The following is a 23,509-nucleotide window of genomic DNA, read 5'->3' as shown; positions in this document are numbered from 1 at the left end:
GTTGATGTCCCTGAGTGGCCTGCTCCTTTCTGAGGGGAGGCAAAGGTTGAGGGGATCTAGATGAAAGAGGAGGTGAGGATGAGGCTGTGGGGAGGGGGAGGGAAGAGAAACAGTGATTGGGATGTAATACATGAGAAAAAAAAAAAAAAAACCAGACTAAAATAGAACCCAGAAGAGTTACCATATAAGTGGCTTCACAAGCCTGCATCCAGGCTGCCTAGCAACCTATGACATCATCACAGCCCACCCACCACCAGGAGTGTGCCCCTGCCAAGTATATAAAAGGACAATCCCATCTCTTCTTTCTCTCTCTTACCTTCTTGCTCTCTTGCTCTCTGTGTCTGTTTGTCCCTTTGTCTGTCTCTCTGTCTTTCTCCCTGTCCCCCTGGGGTGCCCCTTTTCTATTTCCTGTTCTCCCTTGCTTCTACAATAAACCTTTTCATTTCCTATCTGTTGCTGGGCACCTCATTTTTAAATCATAATATACAGAGGCCACTGACTCAGTGGAAGGTCTGTGTAACTTCCCAGAGCCTTAACCCGCCTCTTTCCCCAAGGTACAGTGCATGTAAGGCAAGAGGAAAATCCCCCACTGAGCTCAAAGACACCCTGTTTTCCTCCCATCACTATTAGCAAAGAAAAGGCCTAGTCACTTGCCAAAAAAAAAAAAAAAAAAAAAAAAAGACTTCTGGCTTTTAACGAGCTGTCTGTCTCTCACTTTGGAAGGATGAAATTATGCAAAAAGTGCTGTTTGTCTTGAAAAGCCTGAACCAAGAAATAAAAGCTGGATCTCCAGCAGGTGACCCTCTGAGCCGCTCTCCCCCAGCGGAAGCAGAGAGGGAAGGCTGGCTCTGAGTTGCAGCTCTCTTTCTTTGGAGCGTTAATTAGCTGGTGAGTGTGAGCTCTGGGCCAGAGAGGAAGCTGGGCTATCAAAGCATTCTTAATTGATGCATCCGGAGACCAGACCAAGCTGCGGCCTCCTGTGGACCTTACTGGCTTTTAGCTCCAGAAGGCCTTCTTCAAAGCAGCGTAGGGGGAGCCTTGGCTACATGAAGCAATGGTGGGCCCTGGACCATCGGTAACTCAGACCCCACCACAACTGGTTAAGTGTTCATGAAGCCAGGTACGGGTGAATCCTCTGTGACCCCTTGTCACTGAAACTTGTTAGGCCAAACAGCTGTGAATAAATACCACAAGAATGGTCTGTCACCACAACTGCCCACCTCCTCAGTGCAATCCAATGAAATGAAATGGGAGCCATGTGCAACTTGAAATGGTCTAATAGCCCCATTCAAAAGGTTCAAAAAAGAAACTGGAAATTATCTGCAACTATAACCTTATTTAGCTTAATATATACAAACTTATTGTTTCAATAGCTTTAAATTATTGAAGCATTTTCCTTTTTTTTTTTTTTTTTTTTTTTTTTTTTTTTTTTTTCCCTCTCTTCCTCTTTGGTATTGTCTTTAAAGCCCAGAGTGCATTTTACCCTTAGAGCGTATGTCAGTCATATTAACCACATTTTGGGTAGCCAGCTACTATACAGCAGGCCACTTTAGCCCTGTGTTACAACAGCATGGAAGGCCCCTTGAGGGACCACTGTTGTCTCCCCGCTAAAAGTCTAGAATCTGCCTCTAGGTGCCATCGTCTCTTCCCCTAAGAGCTGATCCAGTTGGGCCAGTCAGTCATCTGGCCAAGGGGCCCCTCCTCAGGAAGGCCTGCAAACGTAAGGCATGCTGAAGAAAGCCAGGGAGCAATCAGCCCTCTAATGAGATAATGTGCTTTTCCTTCCCAGAATTCCCCGCTCCTAGGCTAGTCCCTATGAACTGCCATGAGGTTCTGTTGGGTCTCCTTAACTTTTTCCTTTTTCTTCTTTTTTGTATTTTTCTTTTGGGTGCTGGCCAGAGCCTAAGTATGATTCTCCCCCTGCCCTCCCCTCACCCCGGTACTTTCTTTCCCTTTTTCTGAAGCTCCCTTCCCCCCTGTACCTGATGGCCCATCACATGAATGACCGCCATGCTGCCTCACCTCAGATAACTGGCCGTGTGCTTTCTCTACCTTTACCGACTCCATCCTCCTCCTCCAAGAAGCTGCTGAGATTACCGCTTGCCTGCCCTGTTTTGTTTTGTTGTTGTTGTCTGTTGTTTGTTTGTTTGTTTGCTACAGAGTGTTTCCTGGGGCTTCCTTTTGAGTCCACCCTTAAATTATTTTATTAAGGATACGAAGTCCCTGAAGAGGGCACCCTAATCTCCCGTAATAGTAACCCGCGGAGTCAGGCAGCGTGCTGCAAACTTCGAGGACACCACGTTATTTATATGTTCAGCCTCACTTTCAAAAAGGGTGATGCTTTACTTCTAATAAAAGTTTTCAGCAAAATCAACTTAACGGAGTTTGTCTGAGCAAAGAATGACTCATGAATCAGAGAAAGGAGGTTGCGCGAATGTGACCGGATCTGGACGCGCAGATAGAGGGCTCAGCACCCATCATGCGGCTTCCAGAAGATGATGGGGTCTTTGAGCTGTTCTGTAAAAGGGAAACAAAGGCGGAAGCTGAGGTCTGCGTAGCTGACGGCGCAGGCCACCGGGGTCGGGTTGAAGTGGCGGGCATCTCCCATCCTGCTTCTGTGAAGGATTCCAATGAACATCGTGCTCAGAGTGAGGAGCTCCAGGCATTGGGGTAATAGCAGTTACTAGACCAGAATTGATATAAAATGTTTAATAAAGAATAGACACTGGGCAGGAACGTAGTAAGCGAATTCACGGAGATAATCACTCTCCTGAGAGAGAATGGGGGTCCTTTTTATGTCAGTTAATTTGCTCCTAGGCCAATTGTGAGGGATCATATTTGAATAGATATGAGGTGGATTGTATCTTGTTGGGTAGTAAACTTTATAATATCATTTGTCTTGTCTGAAACTGGTCATTTGGGGTGAGGCACCATGGGTCCTTAGAAATTAGACTCTAATTGTCTGATTGTTTATCACAAGTCATCACAAGTCACTGGGTCAGGCTCTAAATAGTCAGGGTCGGGTTGTTAGAAAGTGGGGCATTTTGCCTTTGTTTATTTTCTTCAAAGGAGTTGTTTTCATTGTCATCCCTCGAAAGTGGCAATGTGGTACCCATGAGATGGACCCTTCTCCAGGGCCATCTTGCCATGATGAGTGACTCCTTTAGGGAGGGATATCATCGCGATCTGTCCTGTGAGGTGCACTGTTCCATGAGTTCTCTATGGTTCTCGTCATAGAGATGTTTTTAATCAGTCCTGTTATTCATGGAGTTCAAGGTCACTGCAGAAAAGAATGATTCAGGGGGGAAAAAAAAAAAGGAAGAAGCAAAAATAGAGCACAAGAGAGGCGAAGTGAAGTCAGCTACTGGCGGTGGTTTGAACGAGAATGACCTCCATAGGGTCATATAGTTGATGCTCAGTGCCCAGGTGGTGGAAAAGTTTGGGAAGGATTAGGAGGTGTGGCCTTGCTGGAGGAGGTGTGTCACTGGAGCGGGCTTTGACGGTTCAAGAAATTCATGCCGTTCTCTGTGTGCTCTCTGCTTCCTGCTTGTGGATTTAAACATGAGCTCTCAGCTACTGCTCCTGCACCATGCCTGCCTGCCTGCTTCCATGCTCCCTACCATGATGGTCACGGACTCTTCTCTCTCTGGAACCATAATCTCAAATAATCTCCCCTTTCTGTAAATTGCCTAGGCTGATAGAAAAGTAATTAAGGCAGTTGGGCTGGAGCATGAACCTGTCATGTGTGAGGTCCTCAGTTTGATCTGCAGTATAGTAAAGCATGAAATTAAAGGAAAGGAGAGGAGAGGAAAGATACTGGAGTTATGAGTGTTAGAATTCTGTTTTAGTCTGCCTACCTGTGATGCCATTGCCTACCTGCCATAGGGGCATGGCCCTGCCCAGGATATAAAAGGACAGACTCACCTCTCCCCCTCTTACCCTCTTACCTCCTTACTCTCTTTCTCTGTCTCTGTCCTTCTCTCTCTCTCTCTTTCTCTCTGGGGTCCCCCTCCCCACTTCCATTCTCCCCCATGCTCGTTTACTAAACCTCATATAATATAATATCTGCTGCCTGGCATCTTTTATCTTATTGCCTTATCTCTTATTATTAATTATAAAAATGAGAGCTGGTCACGATCCACAGCCTGGGTAAGGGGGTGGCAACTGCTACTTTGTCTTCTTCTGATCCAGGCTCTTTTTTTTTACCTCAGCTGGTTGAAGATGTAGCCCACTTACCTCTTCTCTAAAGTAGTTAGCCTCCTTATGAGAGTGCACACACGTAGGCCCACACATGACTTATGCTCACATCTCCATCTTGTGCCATCTTTCTCACCATCATCATCACCATCACACACCCTTGACTATAGCAGGCACTGGACAGCTTATGACGAATTGAATGACACAAATCTGAGGTACCTTGTAAAGGGATTAAATGCCACAAAGAGTACAGACCGTGGAGAAATTTATTGGTACTTGAAAGAGGGGAATTGGGGAAGACACTGAAAGGGGCCAAATTGGGGAGAAGAAGTGCAGGCAGGTTGCATCCCACAGACCCATGAAGAGACCCTGAGAAGTCTGAGACCAGCATTATCTCATTTTCACACTAGAGAGCCTGAGCACAGGATGACTGGGCTTTGTTGACAGATACTCATTTGATCTCAGAAAGAAACAGGGGGAGAGAAGTTTCCTGTGGCTCCTTCAAAATCACTCTGCATTTCACAGAGAAAGCTCTCTAGATTACAAATGAGAGACGAATAGGAAGTGATTAACTGTCTCCGAGTTGGAAAAAGAAAGGCAAAATAGCTTAAATAACCATTTAGCCACTGGAAACATCCAAAGGCAGTTACCACCAAGGCAAATGATGAAAGACCCAAGCCAGCCCTTGGCCTGAATAAAGGCAGCCATTTTCAGAATCCTGTGCTGCCTCCTGTGGATCCTAAATCCATCCTGTGACCAAGAAGGCTGGTGATTTTGAGGAGCTTAGAAGCTACATTCCTAAACCAGAGGGAGGAAATGTGCCTTTGAGGAAAGAACACACACACACGCACACACACACACACACACACACACACACACACACACACACACACACACACCAATGAAACCCTCCAGGCCTGAAATTATAGTATAATTTCTACTGAGTTTCCATGACAAAATTCAAAACTCTCTAAGCCAGGAAGCACAGATGGCGGGAGATCACATAATCACCACCCTGCTTCAGAGAAGACAAGATGAAGTGCACAGCAAATACGTGGGGAGAGTTTAGTATCCAAGAGCTTTAAGAACAATTGAGGGCTAGAGAGACTGCTCACTGGGTAAATGTCCTTGATGTGCAAGCGCAAGGATCTGAGTTCAAATCCCAGCACCTACACACACAAAAAAGAGGGTTTGATGACAGGAACGCCTGGAACCCCAGTGCTGTAGTGTTGGAGAGAGGACAATGAAGTGGGTCTACTTGCTGGGCACCAACCTAGGTCCAGGCTCACTGAGAGAATCCTGACCCAAAGAAAGAAGGTGGAGGGTCATAGCAAAACACCTGATGTCTTTCTGTGACATCCACATGTAAACACAGGCTCATGAATTCATACATTCACACACTATAGAGAGGCAGAGAGGGTATATGGCAGGAAGTGTAGTGATGTGTAGCCCCAGGGCTTTACATAGGAAAGCTCAACAGCATGTCCATGGTCCAGATAAGTTGCAAGTGTTCACCATACCATCTTCGTGTGTCAACCTGTCTTGGCCCTCAGAAGGCTCAAAGACCAACAGCAGTGCTAAGAGGAGTAGGTAGAGGTGCCATGCAAGACGCCATCGTCCAGCTCTCCTTGTGAACCTTTCTTTTAAAAAGAACAGGGAAGTTGCTCCTAGATACTTGCCAGCATACCTATCGAGTGGCCAAACCGCTGCCCCATGACCATCTTAAACCAATCACCAGCAAGGAGTAGCACCCTTGGATTGGCTGGCATCAGCCAAAGGACAAAAACTGGTGGGGGCCACTGAAAATCTTGGACGCTAAAGGGAGTTGAGCTTCTGTTGGGAGAAAGGGGTTGGAGGGAAGGGGGCACAGAAATGAAGTCATCAAATGCTGGGGTGTGTGTGTCCACATGGGCGTCTCATGACTAGTATTTTAATTCTATTTGTTAAGCTAATCATTTCTCTGCTTTTTTTTTTTTTTTTTTTTTTTTTAACTCTTAAGAAATGTCAGTGGCTTTTGTAGGCTCGGAATGAAGAGAAAGACAATGGGCTTTGGTACCAAAAGACTTGGGTTTGTATCTTTTCCTGTACCACCAAGTAGTATTTGTGCTGGGTAGAAGTCACCGAACCTTCCTCAACTCTGTCTCATCTGCAAAATGAGGACAGTAATTTCTGCCTTATGGCTATGAGGAGACAAAAAGTATGTAAAGAACTCAGCAAATCCCAGGCGTCGTTCCTGAGAGGTCCCTCAGGCCCTCTGTATGTGTCACTGTGGGCTAGCAGTTGTTTTCGGGGAAGCACATTAAATAACTTACAGTTCAGAAAAGGGGCAAACTTTTCACGGCAGTGACAAATACCTGGCGTATCTTAAAGGAGGAAGGTTGCTGTTGGGGCTAACAGTTTTAGAGAATTCAGTTCATCGTCCCTGGACCCATGGTGAGGTAGAATACCACGATGGCAGGGCACATTCCTGTGGTGGACAGGAAGGGGGTTAGATTGGTTATTTAGGTAATGTGGTAAGATGGTGACTTAGATAGATAAGTAGATAATATAGATGGTTTTGGTTTGAGACAGGGCGACACTATGTAGCTTTGGCTGACCTGAGACAGGGCGACACTGTGTAGCTTTGGCTGACCTGAGACAGGGCGACACTATGTAGCTTTGGCTGACCTGAGACAGGGCGACACTATGTAGCTTTGGCTGACCTGAGACAGGGCGACACTATGTAGCTTTGGCTGACCTGAGACAGGGCGACACTATGTAGCTTTGGCTGACCTGAGACAGGCGACACTATGTAGCTTTGGCTGACCTGAGACAGGGCGACACTATGTAGCTTTGGCTGACCTGAGACAGGGCGACACTATGTAGCTTTGGCTGACCTGAGACAGGGCGACACTATGTAGCTTTTGGCTGACCTGAGACAGGACGACACTATGTAGCTTTGGCTGACCTGAGACAGGGCGACACTATGTAGCTTTGGCTGACCTGAGACAGGGCGACACTATGTAGCTTTGGCTGACCTGAGACAGGGCGACACTATGTAGCTTTGGCTGACCTGGAAACTACTATATCAAACAGACTGGCCTTGAAGTCATAGGGATCCACTTGCCTCTGTCTCCTGAGTGCTCAGATTAAAGGCATGTGCCACCACAGCACTCAATATGTGTGCATGTATGTATATATGAATGGGTATTTTGCTTACATGTATGTCTGTGTTCCTCGTGCATGTGTGGTGCCTGCAGAAGCCAGAAAGAGCATTGGCTCCTCTGAGACTGGAGTTACATATGGATGTGAGCTGCCACATGGGTGCTAGGAATTAAAGCCAGGTCCTCTGAAAGAGTAGCCAGAGCTCTTAACCACCACTGAGCCATCTTTCTAGCCCCTGGATATTTTGATAGAAGATATATAGACAGACAGATAGATAGATGAGAGAAGATAGATAGATAAATGTACAAATAGATGATAGATAATAGACAGATGGTACACCAAAAAAAAAAAAAAAAAAAAAAAAAAAAGTAATAGACAAAATACAGCCACCAAGCATATGTGGCCAGGGACCTACTTTCTCTAGTTAGGCTTTTAAAGATTCTTCAGTTTCCTAGAATAGTGCCACCATCTGTGGACCAAACCTTCCATGGACGAATCTTCTAGGGGCCATGTTTCATATTGAAAACCATAAAACAGAGTACACAAAGAAAACTAATAGAATGAGTCATTTTCCACAAGTTCTGCAGGAAGGAAGCTTAAGGAACCCAGAGAGCAAATGAGAGTCTCCAAAAACAAAACCCTGGCATACTCTTTCTCACCCCAGGATTCCATTTGACCCAATAGGCTAAGATATGAACTGTTGGGTTCAATACTGCTATCTACCTAGACATGGCCTCCTCTGCTTTCCATGGCTTCTCTCTCAGCATCCAGCACATGGCATGGCCACACTTGCCCACCTAGACTCAGTTTGGCCCCTCTTGCTAGACCATGGGTTAGCCTATAGCACCTCACCTTGTTGATTTTGTCTTCCCAGGGGAAATGTCAGGAAGATTCCATTCAGTATAAAAATTACAGAGTAGGATGGTACACAGTTCCCAACTAAATGTGACCTCTTTCACTGCTGTGATGGGGTCACCAGATGTCCATTTACTCTTGACTTTAAGGGTTGGGTGCAAAATTAGCAGAGCTTCCTTGAGAAGCCATGAGGGGGCTAGAAAGGACTAGGCTATGTATGACCCATGTTTTATTTTCAAGGGGCTGCCATGCTCTGGTGGAGTCATCCCTTCACCCCAGCCTCTGCTGACAGCCCTCTCCTTAACTCCTGTGCTTTGAGCTTGCTTCCATTTTCTATTTTTCAGGAGGACAAGCTTCGTCTCGTTTTCTAACAACTTTTGAGTTTTAGAAGTGGTGGCCATGTCCTGAGTCCATATTCCCACACCTTCCTTGTGCTGCAAAAATCTCTTTACCTTCAGGGATTTGGGTATTGGATGGTTGATATCAGAACCACAGCCAAGACAATCACAGTTCTGATTCCTTTGTCCATTGCTCATTTAAAATGCTCAGGAGCTTTGCCTCCCATTAATAAATCAATGGGCCTGCTTAACAACACACTATATTCAGTGGCTGTCTTTATTAGCTGTAATTAGGCAGTAACTGAGTGGATAGTCCTGGTGACACCAACCAGCATTTGTTTGGGAGATGGGGTGGGGGTGAGGATGGTGCAGGTGGTGGTAGGACATCCCACCATGGTTGTGCTGAAAACCCAAGTTCTGTGCCTCATAAGAGAAGAGAGACATCTTTTCTTTCACTCCTCTCTATGCTCTCAAGCTCTGTGTGACGAAGAATGGAAGCCTGGGCTGGTGAGATAACTCAGCAGCTGAGCCTGCTTGTTGCTGGGCCTGACAACATGGATTTGTCCGACCCCTGGAAACCCCACATAGTGAGAGGACAGAACTTACTCCTTCCTGCAGGTTGCCCTCTCATCTCCACACCAGCACTGTGACATAATGTGGTATTTTTTTTGAGCTGGGCATGGTGGTACAGGCCTTTAACCCCAGTTACCTGGGAGGCAAAGGCAAGTGGATGGATCTACATGAGTTTGAGGCTAGCCTGGCCCACATAGTGAGTTCCATGCAAGCCAGGGCATTATAGTGAGACCCTTCATTTTGAATGAAGCCTTATCTGGGGGAAGGAATGGTCCTGAGTTAGAATTCCTTACGCCCACATAAATGGTGGGCATGGGTTGGAGCAACAGTGGAAGACACCCAGTGTCAACTTCTGGCCTGCACACAAGACTGTTCTGCCTCAGGCTTTAAGTAGTGGGTCTAGCTAACCATGAACTATAAAACCCCTGTGAAACTGATGCAAATAGGTTTTTCCTCAGGTATTTTGTTACAGTGACAGCAAACTGTCTAATGCACCAAGTATTATATAGCCTATGTTTGATGGAGAGTGCAAAGCCTTAGAGAAAAGTAATGCCTAATCCTAACAAACTAAAGGAGAGGTGGCAAGCCACGTTTAGATTCTTCTTGGCATCTTGCTTGATGCTCCTTTCCTCCCAGTATGGAGAAAGAACCTGACGCTCTCTGATGAGGGTCTTATGACCTGCTTTGAAGAAGGTCAGAAAATCCATGCTGAGCTCTCAGACCTGCTTCAGGGGTCCAGCTTTTATAATGACCATCTGGTTCTGTGGTCTGCTCAAATGTCATCAGCTTAAAACACACAATATAACAAGGTATATTGCCTATATAGAGGTATTAATTTGTGAAACTTATTATGGTTGTCAACATGACCCACCCTGGGGGGGAAGAACTCTCAGTTGGATAAATGTCTCCATCATATTGTCCTGTAGCCAATTTCTTGACTGCTAACTGATGTAGGAGGGCCCAGCCCACTGTGGGTGGTACCATTCCTAGGCAAGTGGGCTTAAGGAATATAAGAAAGGTAGCTGAATGTAAGCCTAACAGCAGCCAGTAAGTAGCATCCTTTGGTTTTTATGTCAAATTTCTGCCTTGAGTTCCAACTGTGGCTTCCTCAATGAACTGTAACCTGTACATAAAAGCAAACTCTTTCCTCCCCAAGTAGCTCTTAGTTATAGTGCTTTTTGGTTTTGGTTTTTGAGGGGTTTTTTTGTTTTGGTTTTTTTGAGACAGAGTTTCTCTGTGTAGCCTTGGCTGTCCTGGACTTGCTTTGTAAACCAAGTTGGCCTCGAACTCATGAAGATCTACCTGGTGCTGCCTCTGGAGTGCTGGGATTACAGGTGTGCACCACCATGCCTGGCTTTGGCCATGGTGTTCAATGCAGCAATAGAACAGTAAACTACAATGCCTGTTAGTCCCCAAGGAAGTTCCCAATGTAATTAATGTGTCAATAATGCCCTAAAGGCCATATCCATGCTGTCATGTGGAGCCAAGTGGACTTGGCTTTAGCTTCACATGACACCAATAATCTTCCTTTTTAAAGTTCAGGCTCCTTTTCTTAATGATGTCTGACCCATTCCGTGCTCATGCTGGGTCCAGGGCACTATGCCTGTGGCAGTGGAAACAGAGGTCTCCGTTGTGCTTCTGGTTTTGTTTTGTCGTTCGCTTGCTTTTTGAAACATGGTATCACTATGTAGCCCATGGTATCCCTATGTAGCCCAGGCTGGCCTTTTATTTTTTTATCCTCTTGCCTCTACCCACCTCTCCACAGCTTTGTTGGCACACACCAACTCCCCCAGGTTCTCCTTCTGGCTGCCTCTTATCTCGTCTTAGCCCTGGGAAGGGCATTGCTGAGTTAGCTCACGCTGCCCGGATGACAGCCTGCACATCACAGTGCACGCTTGTCTTTTCCCCCATCTTCACTTTCTGCACGTCTTTTCCTGTCTAGGCAGCTCAGATGCCAACCTCTTCACTGTAACAGCAGCCGTCTGGGTGGGTACAGTTGTGAAACAGTACAGGTCTCCTTTCCTCTTTACTCAGGAAAACTAATGTCTTTTGTGGCCAAAAGAAAATTAGCAGCAGCTGAAAGTGGAATTTTAATGACACTAAAACCTAATTGTTATGCAGCTTTAACTTAAAACCCTACCTCCTCTCCATGAGCCTCCATTAATTCATCAGCTAAATAATGTGGCTACTCCTAGAGCCTTTGACATCTAATTCTCTGCCTGTGCAGCTTTATTGCCGCAGTGAAAAATACTTTGTCTTTTCTACTTTCATTTTTTAAAAAAAACAAGCATAATGAAAATATAAAATATTGTTTAGGATTTATCTAAGACGATGTGGCAGCTTCTCTGAAAAATGGTCATATGGGTGGGTATGAATCAAATTCAGAAGTCGTCTCTTTTCCTTTAAGTCATTATTTGAGTAAGCAGGAGCTGATTGGTCAGGGATATGATCTCTATATTTTAAACTATGATTCATATCTATTGTTTTTTTAAGAGAGTGAATAATTTTTGAGAGGTCAAAGGATTAAGAATTACTCACGTAACTTTGGAAGAGGTTAGGCTTACAAAATACCCCACGATAGAGATTATTTCCACTTACGATGGTTAATTCTGGTTGTCAGCTTGATTGGATCAGAAATGCCAAGAGCCTTAGGGAGCTACATCCTAGAGCTGGAGAGATGGCTGAGTGGCTAAGAGCTTGGGCCACTCTCACAAGGGACCTGGGTTCAGTGCCAAGCATCCACAAGGTGACTCACAAACATCTGTGACTCCAGTCCCAGGAGAGCTGATCCCTCTTCTCACCTCCACAAGAACTGTACACATGTAGGTCACAGACATACATGCAGGTAAAAACACCTGCACACTAAGAAGTATAAAGATGAATCTTTTTGTGTGTTTGTTTAAAAAGGAGCTACAGCTTTGAATGTGCCTGTGAGGGAGTTTTCAGCGAACATTTACTGAGGTGGTTAGAGCTGCCCTGCACATCCCTGCACCATGGACACTTCTACTGCCATTCTGTTGCCTGGAAATCCTCAAACGGTGAGCCAGGATGAGTTCCTCCTCCTCTCTTAAGCTGCTTTTGTCAGGCATGTGATGACTTCAGCAAGAGTGACTAATATACCATCTGAAGTCTGAACTCAGTCATGCAGATTTTGATAGCTGGTGTTGTCTACGATGGTCAAAGCCACCTATATCGTAGGACTGAATCCACAATGAAGGGAGCTGCTAGGCATGGCAGATGTTGCAATTCTGCCTACAGGTATCTATTAGGACTCTTATCAGGAGGCGCCCTACGATGTGAAGTCCTGGATGTGGTAGGCATGATTTTTAAAGCTGTTTTATTGGGCTCTTATATCTACCACCCTTCCTACACCCGTTCTATTCTAACCCTGTTCAACCGCCCAACACCAGTTGGAGAGAAAGAAGGTTAGAAGGGAAAATGGGGAAGTAGACCTCTTTAGACTACTTCCTGCTGATCAGCTGCATCAGGTTCCTAGGAGAAAGTCCAATCTTTGTCATCATAATCCAGCAATCCAGCAACAGCAAACCAGCAATCCAGCTAATGTAACAGCAGGGACCAGCAGCCATCATAGGCCCTCTTGGGGCTCTCCCATTTATACCCTCTCCAAAGTCTCCAGAATTAAACTCTTTGCAGCTGGCAAAACTCACTCCCCTTCTAGAGCACGATACAATCATAGTTAATGGCTGTGGACAAACTGAAGCAGCCTCATATCTTACACCTGGGATTAAAACAAAGGCATATTCATATAACATAACTGGGTTCTTAAAGAAACCAAAATTCTCACTATAAAATACTTACCAATTATTGGGTAATTGGCTTATACCATAATTTAATTCAAATTTTGTGAGCCTGACTTAGTCATATCAATCAATAACTGAGGCAGGAACCATGAATGGGGTTTAACCAATTAGTCAGGAGAGAAATGAACTAGGTGCTGACATGGGCTCTTTGAGAAGATGACTAAAGGAGCAAAAGAGTAAAGGAAACGGTTAGACAGTCCCAGATTGATGAAATCTTTCCCTGAGATTTCTGGTGTGGGATGTACAGAGGTTCTTCTACTTATTAGGGGAACCAGGAATGTTGAACACACAGACCGTCCCCTCAAACAGAGAGATGCATATCCTGTGAGCCTACCCACCCCTACCAGAAAGCTGGGAGAGGATGTGGTTAATGGTCTGGGGACCTTTGCTCTATCTGTGTGGCTGAGACCACACTGGATCCTCCCCTAGACCTTTATTGTGAGCTTGTCAATCTATGGAACCCATCTGTATGGAAGATGTCACATGCACTTTAGAAAGAGTTTTGATGTGGTTTTATTGTACACACAGGATTGAGTTAATTATCACCAAGAAATTTTTCACCAAATTGTGCTGTGCTTAAAATATGCCTAAAACAAACAACCTGGGGTCAGACTCCCAAGGTTTGAACCAGCACTGGCTACTTAGCTGTGTTGAAAGGAATTACCTTCTTGCCACTCTAAGACTTTTACGGTGCTGGCCGTGGTGGCCACAGAAACTCCCACGTTCTGGTATGTTTATAATGTAATCCAGCCATAGGTTTGCCTCTTATGCCCACATTGTAAACATATTTCTGTGCCTAAGTGTTATATAAACAGTGATTAAAACCTGAACCAGGCCTAGGGCAGGCTGGGTAAATGCTGTACTTGGAAGCTGCACTCTAGCCTGATGCTTAACTTTCAGGAAGCCCATGTGTCATTTTTAGTTGCATTAGATCTCTGATAGTATAAAATCTTACTTTTAATAAGTACTTGATCAGTGATCACCAGTGGCTCATCACTCTTTCATTTTGTTTTCCCTTTTAAATCTTAGTCTTTACAAGTAGAACAATATGATAGGCAGATTTGGGCCCAGGGGTCCCGCTCAAACTAAGGCACCAGCCAAGGACAATACAGGAGGTAAACTTTAAACCCCTTCCCAGATCTAGCCAATGGTCAGAATATTCTCCACAGTTGAGTGGAGAGTGTGATACGACTTTCTCACATACTCTGGTGCCTCACATTTGACCATGTCCCCTGGAGGGGGAGACCTGGTGGCACTCAGAGGAAGGACAGCAAGTAGCCAAGAAGAGACTTGATACCCTATGAGAATATATAGGGGGACGTAATCCCCCTCAGGAACAGTCATAGGGGAGGGGAATAATGGGAAAATGGGGGGGGGGGAGGAATGGGAGGATACAAGGGATGGGATAAACATTGAGATGTAACAAGAATAAATTAATAAAAAAAATAATTAAAAATTAAAAAAAAAAATCTTAGTCTTTACAAGGAAACACATTAGATACTTGCATGAAAATGGTCCTCTGCGACTCGGTACTACAAAAAAAAGAAAAACATTAGCATTCCCTATTCCCTCAGTTCTCCATTGGTATTTCCTCCCCCATGCAAAGAAGTAAAAACAAGAGACAGAAAGGGATAGAAGAGGAAAAAAAGAAAGGATAAAGAAATAAAAAATGGAATGGTGGGATGGCCCAGTAGGTGAAGACACCTACCACTGAATTTGGTCCCTGGGACCTATATGTAGAACCAGAGAGCAGAATCACACAAATTCCTCTGACCTCCATACTTGTGCCACAGGAGACACACATGCATGTACACACACACAGTCATGAGCACACATACACAATCACGTACACACACACACACACACACACACACACACAAATAAGTAACAAATAAGTAATCAAATAAATGTAGAAGGATAAGAGGAAGAGGGGGAATAGGAAGAAGAAGAAAAAAGGAAAAGAAGTGACTCCTAGCCACTAAACCAGCAACTTCAAAACAGGATGTCAAGTACCAAGGTGAATATCTCTTTGGACTAATTACTTCCACGGGCTCCTTCCAAACAATGTGTTTATCTTCACTTCCATTCCTATCAGCAGGGCCCAGCAGGAAACATTAAGCTCACTAGGAATTCTATAGAGAATTTGACTACTAAGGAGGAAAGGTCAGGACTGAGGTTGCTGGCAAGTATTGCTTTAAAAGCTTCCGTATCTTTTCAATAAATGATGCTGGCAACTTTGGAATGTCCACACACAGGAGAATAAAACTGGGCCTCTCTCTCACACCAAATATAAAAATCAATCCATAATTGATTTAATTATACATAAGACGTGACACAAACAAACAATCAAACAAAAAACCCATTGTTCTTGGCAATGATTTTTCAAATTGATACAAAACCCAGACAACAAAAGGCAAGAAGGACAAACCAAACATCAAACTAAACACTTCCGTACATCAAAGAGGATGTTGAAATGAATGGGAGTAAGTATTTGCCACCATGTGTCTCCTAAGGGGTGTGCTCACCTCTCCCCCAGTTATATGTGCATGTAACATGTATATACATATATATGCATACATGTAATTACATGTAGTCTACCAATTGTGCTTCTGAGTTTATGCTCTAAAGCATTAGAAGCAGGACCTTGAAGAGGTCTTGGCAAACCCATGTTCATAGCATCAGTTTTCTGTTACAGCACTGTTTGCAAAAAAAAAAAAAAAAAAAAAAAAAAAAAGTAGAAGTAATTTGTGGTAGTTGTAGTAAGAAATATTCCTTAAAGGCTCAGTCCCCATTTGGTAATACTCTTTGGAGAAGACTGAGCACTCCTGCCTTACTGGAAGAAGCATGTCACTAGGGCTGGGCTTTGAGACTTAAGCCTCACACCGCTTCTAGTTCATGCTCTCTGCTTGGTGCTCATGGTTGAGAATGTGAGCTCAGTGCTCCTTGCTATGAGGCATCTGGTCACATTGCATGCACACACAGGAAGCAGAGAGAGATTAATGGCTGTGCTTAGCTCTTTCTCCTTTTTATTCAGCCCAGGATGCCAACACATAGAATGGGAGTACTGGTGTTTAGGATGGGTCTTCCCAGCTCAGTTACTCTCAGGGGGGATAACCCCTCACAGATGCACACAGAGGAGTGTCTTTTTAGTGAGTCCACCACATTAACTCAGTCTCTAGGGATGGAAAGCAGAGGGAAGGCAATTGGTTTGTCTTGAGCTTCCGCTTGGGAAGATGAGAGTTCAGGAGGTGGAGGGAACTGGTGGTGGCCCAGCTGAGCAAATGCGTGCATGCCACTGAAGTGCACACTTAAAGATGCTCAAATAATAAATCCCACATTTTAGGAAAGCATGTTGTGAAGAGCTACTTAGTATAGAAAGAGGTAAAATCCAATTTCTCCAAAATGATTTTTATTCAGACTTTTGAAGAGGTCACAAATTACTTCCTGAATAGGTTCAGCCACGATGGACACTCCTGAGCACCTTTATTTGGTCAGGAACAACAACAAAAAAAATCAAGCCATGCCAAGGAGAGATGCTGGAGGCAAGCTCAATAATTAATGAACTTTGAAAACTTCCCTAAGCCTCTAGTTATTTATAACAGAAAATATTTTGCATACACAGAGCTTTTTATGTCTGCAAAGCTCTTTGTAAATCAGATAAATAATTCAAACACAAATTTTCCCACTTGGGTATCTAAGAGCAGCAAAGAGCCAAGGCCAGGCTTCTGTCCTATTCTGATGCCTGTGGACTTTTGTTCTCTAGAAAAATGTATGCTGACAGTGTGATGTCCTAGGACTCACCAAGGACCCTACGGCACAGCTCAGGGTCATGTTTCTCTCCATGCCATCCATTTTCTTTTTGAAGTTCTAATGTGTAATTTGAAGCGGAAAGAAATTCTAGGCTGCCTGCAATCTGTTGTACTTTTCCATGCAAGTATGGTTTTTTATGACCCGTATTTATTTATGTGTATGTATCTGAGAGTGTGCCATTCAGTTGCTTGTGGAAGCCAGAAGAGGGCGTTGAATCCCTGGAGCTGGAGTTAAAAGGCAGCTATGAGCTCTCCAGCATGGGTCCTGAGAACTGAACTTGCATCCTCAGGTAGAACAGTAAGTAGTCTTAAGGCCTCCCCAGCCTAAGCTTGGTTTTTATTGTTTATTAGTTCTATGTGTGTCTTTCTTATGGTATGAATATTAAATGCCCCACCCTCTCCCTGCTCATGCTTGGAATGCTTGGTCCTGAAATACTGGTAAGATTTGGGGATGCTCTGGTGATAAGGTAGATTACTAAGGATAGGCGTTTTTAGGTTCTCTTGTTCCTGGCCCCCTCCTGTCCCTCACTCTCTTTCTCCTTTTGGCCACGAAGTTACAAGCCCTCCTCTACCACACACTCTCGCTGCCGTAACATTCCTGCCACCAAGTGCACAGGGCCAACAACCAGGGATTGAACCCTCCAAAAGCATGCACCAAAATATACAGTTCCTCCTTTAAGTTCTTTCTCCCAGGTACTTTGGTCATAACAGTAAGTGATTCAGTCCTAGAGTTTTTGATATTTATAGCGGTTTGCATCTTCATAGACCTAAAGGAAGGCAGGTGTATTATCTGAAGTGTGGCACATGAAATGGTAGTGTCCAAACAAATCATCTGAGAGCCTAACCGGTAGGCGGGTATGGAGGCTGCTTAGTGATGCTGAGTGATGATGTCAGGTTCTTTCCCTTTTGTAGATTCTGTCATTTATTCAGAAAATTATTCTGAGTTTCACTTGCTAGAATAGTTGTATTTATGGTTTGGCTGGGCCATGGGGTGAACAAATATTTGTCAATTTTTTTTTTTTCTGTGTTCTCCTGTAAGGCTGTTTAGGGATAAGATGAAGTTACAGGTTGTCGGCTGTGCAATGCAGACTGTCTTCTTCAACATAAGGGCTTGTTCAACAACTGAAGACCTGGATGGGGCAAAAGGCCTGAGTAGGAGGGAAATTCTCTTCCTGCCTACTTGAGCTGGGATCTCAATTTGTCCCTGTCCTTGAACTTACATCATCAGCAATCCTGGTCTCCAGGCTTTCAGACACTCCAAGTGCTTCATAACTTCATGAGCTAATTTCTTATTTTACCTAGTAATGCATTTCCTATCTATATCTTGTGTGTGTGTGTGTGTGATACAATATTACCTGTTCTGTTTTTTTATGAACAACCACAACTACCAATTCATTCACTTGAGAATATCTACAGCTTCTTTTCGGAGTTTATATCAGCAGAGACTAATTTATTAAGGAAGATAACACCTATAGTATCTGTTAGGGTAAAGCAGCAGGGGGAGGGAGTACCTTTGATGGGCTCTTACCAATGTGTGTCACTAAATTACACCATGCAACAGATCTAGTATAAGAGGCTTATCAGAGGTGTGTGTGGTGGTGGGGGGGAGCGAAAGGCAGTCTTAGAGTTGGGACATGAGAGACAGAGAGGCAGAGAGAGGGACAGAGAGAATGAACAAGACAGGAAGAGAGAAGGAGGACAGAGGGAGGGACAGAGATAGAGAGGAAGGGAGAGAGAGGGGGAGAACAAGACAGGGACTATGAGAGAAAGAATGAACAAGACAGAGTACAGGGTAGGGGTAGAGAGATCTGGGGTGGCTGGGGCCTTTTATGCTCCACACCTGGTATACCTGGCAGTGGATGATGACGTAAACTGCTGCTGCTGGGTCCCTGAGGGCAGACCTGTGGGGACGCCTGGTTGCTAACTGCATGGAAGACTAATATGGAATTAGTCACTTCAATGGGACTCAGGAAATAATGGTTTTAACTTCGGTCTGCTGGAAGGGATAGTAGCTCTCTTTGTACAAGGTACTTTCTATTTCCTTTCAAAACCCCAAAGCTCAGTTGCTTACAACACATGTATTTCACAATTCTTTGAATTGTCTGGAAAGTTCTTTTGGGTCATTTTGATTCACAAATCTGAATCAGCTGGCGAGTCCTCTGGCACCAGATGGTCTACACTGGCCACACGGATGTATCTGTTGATGGAAGGCCAGTGGCTATGACTACAAGGGAATATTGGGACCAGTATTTCTTGCTATCCAGTAACTATCTCAAGCTTTTTCCACATGATAACTGCATAGTCTCCAGAAGCAGGAGGAAATGGCAGCCTTATGGCCAAGCAAGTCTCTGCTGGTGCCACATTTACTGCAGTTCTGTTGGCCAGTGTAAATGACATGGCCAAGCTCTGAGCCCAGTGCCACCACGGCAGCAAGCACCAGGCATAGTGCTGGAACAGTGGAGGGCTCCCATCTTGAAACACAATCAAGAGACAGAGAGCAAATGACAACCGTCTTTTAAAAGCTCAAAGTCCACACCCAGTCGTTCACTTTCTGCATCAAGGCCACACCTCTTAACCCTACCAAACAGGACCACTGACTGGGGTCCAAGCAGTCAAATGCCAGAGTCTATGGGGAATATTTTCATTCAAACCACCCTAGGGAGCTCATCTTTCGTCAGCCACTGATTACCTATAGCACTTAATCTAGGAGTGGGCCTTGTGAAATGTCCCCATCCACATTATGTGTTGTGTTTATATGGAGAGGTGTGTATGTAAAACAAGAAAATAATTAAAGGAGAGGAAGTCATGAATTTGAAAAGAAGTAGGGAGAACATGGGAGGAACTGGAGAAGGAAAAGAGAGGGTAGATAGAATGTAAACACAATATTCATGTATAAAATTTCAAAATAAAATAAAATAAATGCTAGACAAAAATTAAAAGCCACCATAACAACCTCTCCACACCACACACAAATACCTTGAGTGTTCCAATCTCAACAGCTCAGGAAGTACCATTTCTCCCAATACAAAATGGGTGTGGGGGTGGGGGGGAGTGGTGTGCAGAGATACATACCTTTTGCTTTGCTCCAGGCTCACACTCCAGGGCTGACTCCTTTTCCAGTTTTAGGCAGCAGAGGCCCCACCTTGCCTTCTCTTCAATTTTAACAAGATAAAGTTTTACTTCAGAGTGCTGGCTCCAGACAGAGGGAGACACCAACTGTGCTTAGAAAACCCAGGGGGCAGCTCGAATAGGAGAATAGCACCGAGGGAAAGCCAGCAAGCAGCCAAGGCCAGGATCAGCAAGCTCTTTCCAACCTCAGGGGAACTGGGTTCTCTACCAAAGCTTCCTGTCCCGGGTGCCTCCTTGAGAGAGTTACAACAATTGTGGTGCCAACCCCTCACACCTGTTTTACCATTTTCCAATAAAGAAGGATATGGCATCTGTATACACGCAGGCAGGCACACACACGTACCTCTAATCTCTTACAGTCCTGGTTTACAGGAAGCTCTGGCTACATGGGCACAATGGCTGGCATTTTAAAATAACAGAAGAGTTTCAACAAAGCGCCCCCTTTTCTTCCGTCCTAGCCACTGCTTAATGTTGTTCTCCTTACCTGGTATCTTAGGGCTACTATTGGTGTGATAAAACACAATAACCAAAAGCAAGCTGGGGAGAAAAGGGTTTTATTTCAGCTCATACCTTTCAAGTCACACTCCATCACTGAGAGAAGTCAGGGCAGGATCTCAAGGCAAGGAACCAGGAGACAGGAACCGAAGCAGAGGCCGCAGAGGAAAGTTGCTTACTGGCTAGCTAAGCTTGCATAAGCAATTCAGGACTGCTTGCCCAGGGAGGGCAACACCCCACCCCCACCTGCCCCCCACAATGGAATGGGCTCTCCCACATCAATTATCAATCAAGACAATGTCCCCCAGACTTGCCTGTGGGCCAATCTTACAGAGGCATTTTCTTAATTAAGAGTCTCTCTACCCAGAAATGTCTAGGTTCATGTCAATTTGACAAAAACCAACCAGGAGACCCGGCAAAACAACTTACTTTATAAGAACAAAACTTTCTATTTTGATGTGTGGAATTCCAAAACAAGGCACCGGTTAGTATAATTTCAACTTGGCAAGACCCAATCCAAGCATCAAACCATCCAAATTCAGTCTGAGGGAAGTCTCTGCTTCTGGACGGCCATCACTTAGTTCTGTAAAGAGTTGCTTTTCAGATCAACGTGTTGGTTCTTTCTGAGTCTGATATGTTCTGAGGTCACGAGAAGGAGGGATTCTCTGAGCAGACTCATCACTCACACTGAAGAACCCTGACTAGTACTTCTTAAAATAATGAGTCTTTTGGTGAGGCTTATCTTGTTTTAGGACAGTTGTTGAACTCTCTCGAGCCCCGGTGGCCCCATCTACCAAGTGAAGATAAAGGTAGCCGTGAAAATGAGGAGAGCAAACATATAGCATATTACATGCCACATGGTTATTATGCTGTCTTTGAAAAAATATAAAATATGAATCTTTTCTATCAAGAGCTATGCATCTATAAAACTTGGTTTTAGGACAAGGAATTCAGATATATATATATATATATATATATATATATATATATATATATATATATATATATATATATATATAAAATCTTTCCCACTCTGTAAGACTTTTATGTAAATGTTGTGATTGCCCCCACCCAGTAAAACCTTTGTTTACACAAAGATTACATTCTCAGATTAAAGTCATTGATCTCCTTTCCCCTGCATTTCTCTTGCCCTGATTCTTTTAAAACTATCCAGTCTTGAGACCCTGAAGTCAGATGCCAGCCAATGGGCAAAAGGCATAGTCACCACCTGAGTTAGAAAGTCAAGTGGACTTCCTGTCTCTGTGTTCACGCTCCTGAACAAGGGTAAAATTATTCCTTATTGAGACATTTCCATTGGAGTATGGAATCTGCATATGGCTGCCGTCTTTAGCATCCTCTCACTGACTTGAATAGTCTCTTTCCTGTGTGTTTCACTCTAGCGTTTGTGTGACACACATGCTTTTCACGTTTTGAAAGTATTCTTTGACAGATCCTAACTCTACCATAAAACACTTTTCTCAGTAGCTTGCCATCGGCAAAGTTCCCTCTGCTGCAAATGCTGATTAAGTTATTGAAAAGATAGATAGGGTTTACATTTTTCTAATTTCTGCAAGGGGAAAGCAACAGTCTAGTCTTCCTACTTAGCTGAGACCGGACCCTAAGGCAATGGAGTTGGAGGGAAATCCCTTGTCAGAATCTGTACCTACTAAGAAAAGAAATAAGATACAAGGAGAGCTTAGCAGCGCTGCTTTCATTGCGCCTTCTCCAGCTATGAGCAGCAAGATAATGAAGGAAAGTAATTCTGAAAGCTTTATGTCAGTTTTAATGGTCCCTCAAGCACTAAGAAAGATAATAGTCAGTGGATGGTGTCCATAAGGAGTTTTTCTCCTTCTCCCCTGACAGCCATTGACAGGATCATTTTGTAGTTGTAACTGCTGTCACTGAAGCGTGGAGAAAAGGCCCTGTAAGGCCAGAGGATGGGGACAACTTCCCTGTAAGGATCTCAGCTGTCATCGCCATGGCAATGACAGTCACTACGGCATCACTCATTCTGCTTTCCTATGGACTGTCTACTTTGTAGAGCTTAAGGCTGTAGGATTTGGGTGTCATCAAACCACACTAGCATAAAACCATGTTTTGTAATCCCGCAAGGACCCTTTATACAACTGAAAAGAGAACTATCCAACAGGATGAAAATAATTACCAATATAGATCACTTGACTAATACAGTTATTTACGGAATACTAACAGCTCTTCAGAGGCCTTCAGATACACTGTCAGTCTGATTCGCTCTTTCCTTCTCTCCCCATCTCTTTCCCTTTCTTCCACTCCTGTCCTCAATCAGGCCCTCCTGTCTCATATGCTAGTTGGTTCTCCCCCAAGGACCAGACTTAGAGTGGGACAGGTTATGTAAATTAAACGCCAATGAGCGCTCCAAAGCCCGTTGGTAGTTTCTAAATCATCTACGTCACACTCTCATCTCCTCCCACTGCGCTCTGCATAGTGTTAAATTTCCAAGCGACAGAATTAGGCATGCCAAACCCTTTCAAAGTTCGGTGGTGCAGATGAAGCCACACTGGGGATGCTTGTGTCAATATTATCAAGTACGGGATGAACAAGTTCTAAGAAAGGCACACAGGGGAAGAAAAGGAAAAGAGGTGGAGAAAAGAGATTTAAAATAATACAAGCAAAAACGAATAAAACTAGCGACTGAACATAAAGAGGAAAGTAAAGGAAGCAGCAGAGAAAGGACTGCAAAAACTAACACCACCCACAGACCCTGACAGACTGAGCTGGGCCGGAAGGTTGGGACTACAGCACCCAGAGTTCTTTGCAGCATCGCGGGCCAGGACGTCAGTCTCCGAGGCAACGCGTATAAACAAGATGGCGAACCAGGAGAACGCTCCCTCGAGATGGACAGCGGTCCCTTTGCGGCGCTTAGGCACCTCTCGCTTAGTAGCCCGGGCGATACTGACGCTCACAGAAAAAGACCGTAAGGAAGGATGGCCTTCTTTTCCCATGGGGCGGAGAGCGAAAGGGACTTTCAGAAGCGCCTCCTCCTACCTCCTCCACCAGCTCATCCACCGCACTCAGGAAGCAGAGGTGGAAGCGAATGCAGAAGAGGAGGGCGAAGGGGAATCCGAAGAGTCCGAGGATTCCGAAATGCTGAATTTGGAGGTGTGCCTCC

The 23,509-nt window shown here is 44.5% G+C and overlaps 1 protein-coding gene across 1 annotated transcript in view; it reads left to right on the top strand.

The window, feature by feature from the left end:
- Nucleotides 1-23,205: 23,205 nt before the first annotated feature.
- The window catches only part of Lrguk (leucine rich repeats and guanylate kinase domain containing), a 78,238-nt gene continuing 77,934 nt past the window's right edge, over nt 23,206-23,509 (top strand). Inside the window, exon 1 of the mRNA XM_051152470.1 lies at nt 23,206-23,499. Within this exon, the coding sequence (XP_051008427.1) occupies nt 23,206-23,499 (294 nt within the window). The remainder of the gene's footprint in view (nt 23,500-23,509) is intronic.

This window comes from Acomys russatus, chromosome 10 (assembly GCF_903995435.1).
Source record: "Acomys russatus chromosome 10, mAcoRus1.1, whole genome shotgun sequence".
In the NCBI taxonomy this organism is placed as follows: Eukaryota; Metazoa; Chordata; class Mammalia; order Rodentia; family Muridae; genus Acomys; species Acomys russatus.
This window is presented reverse-complemented; position numbering and strand designations above follow the sequence as displayed.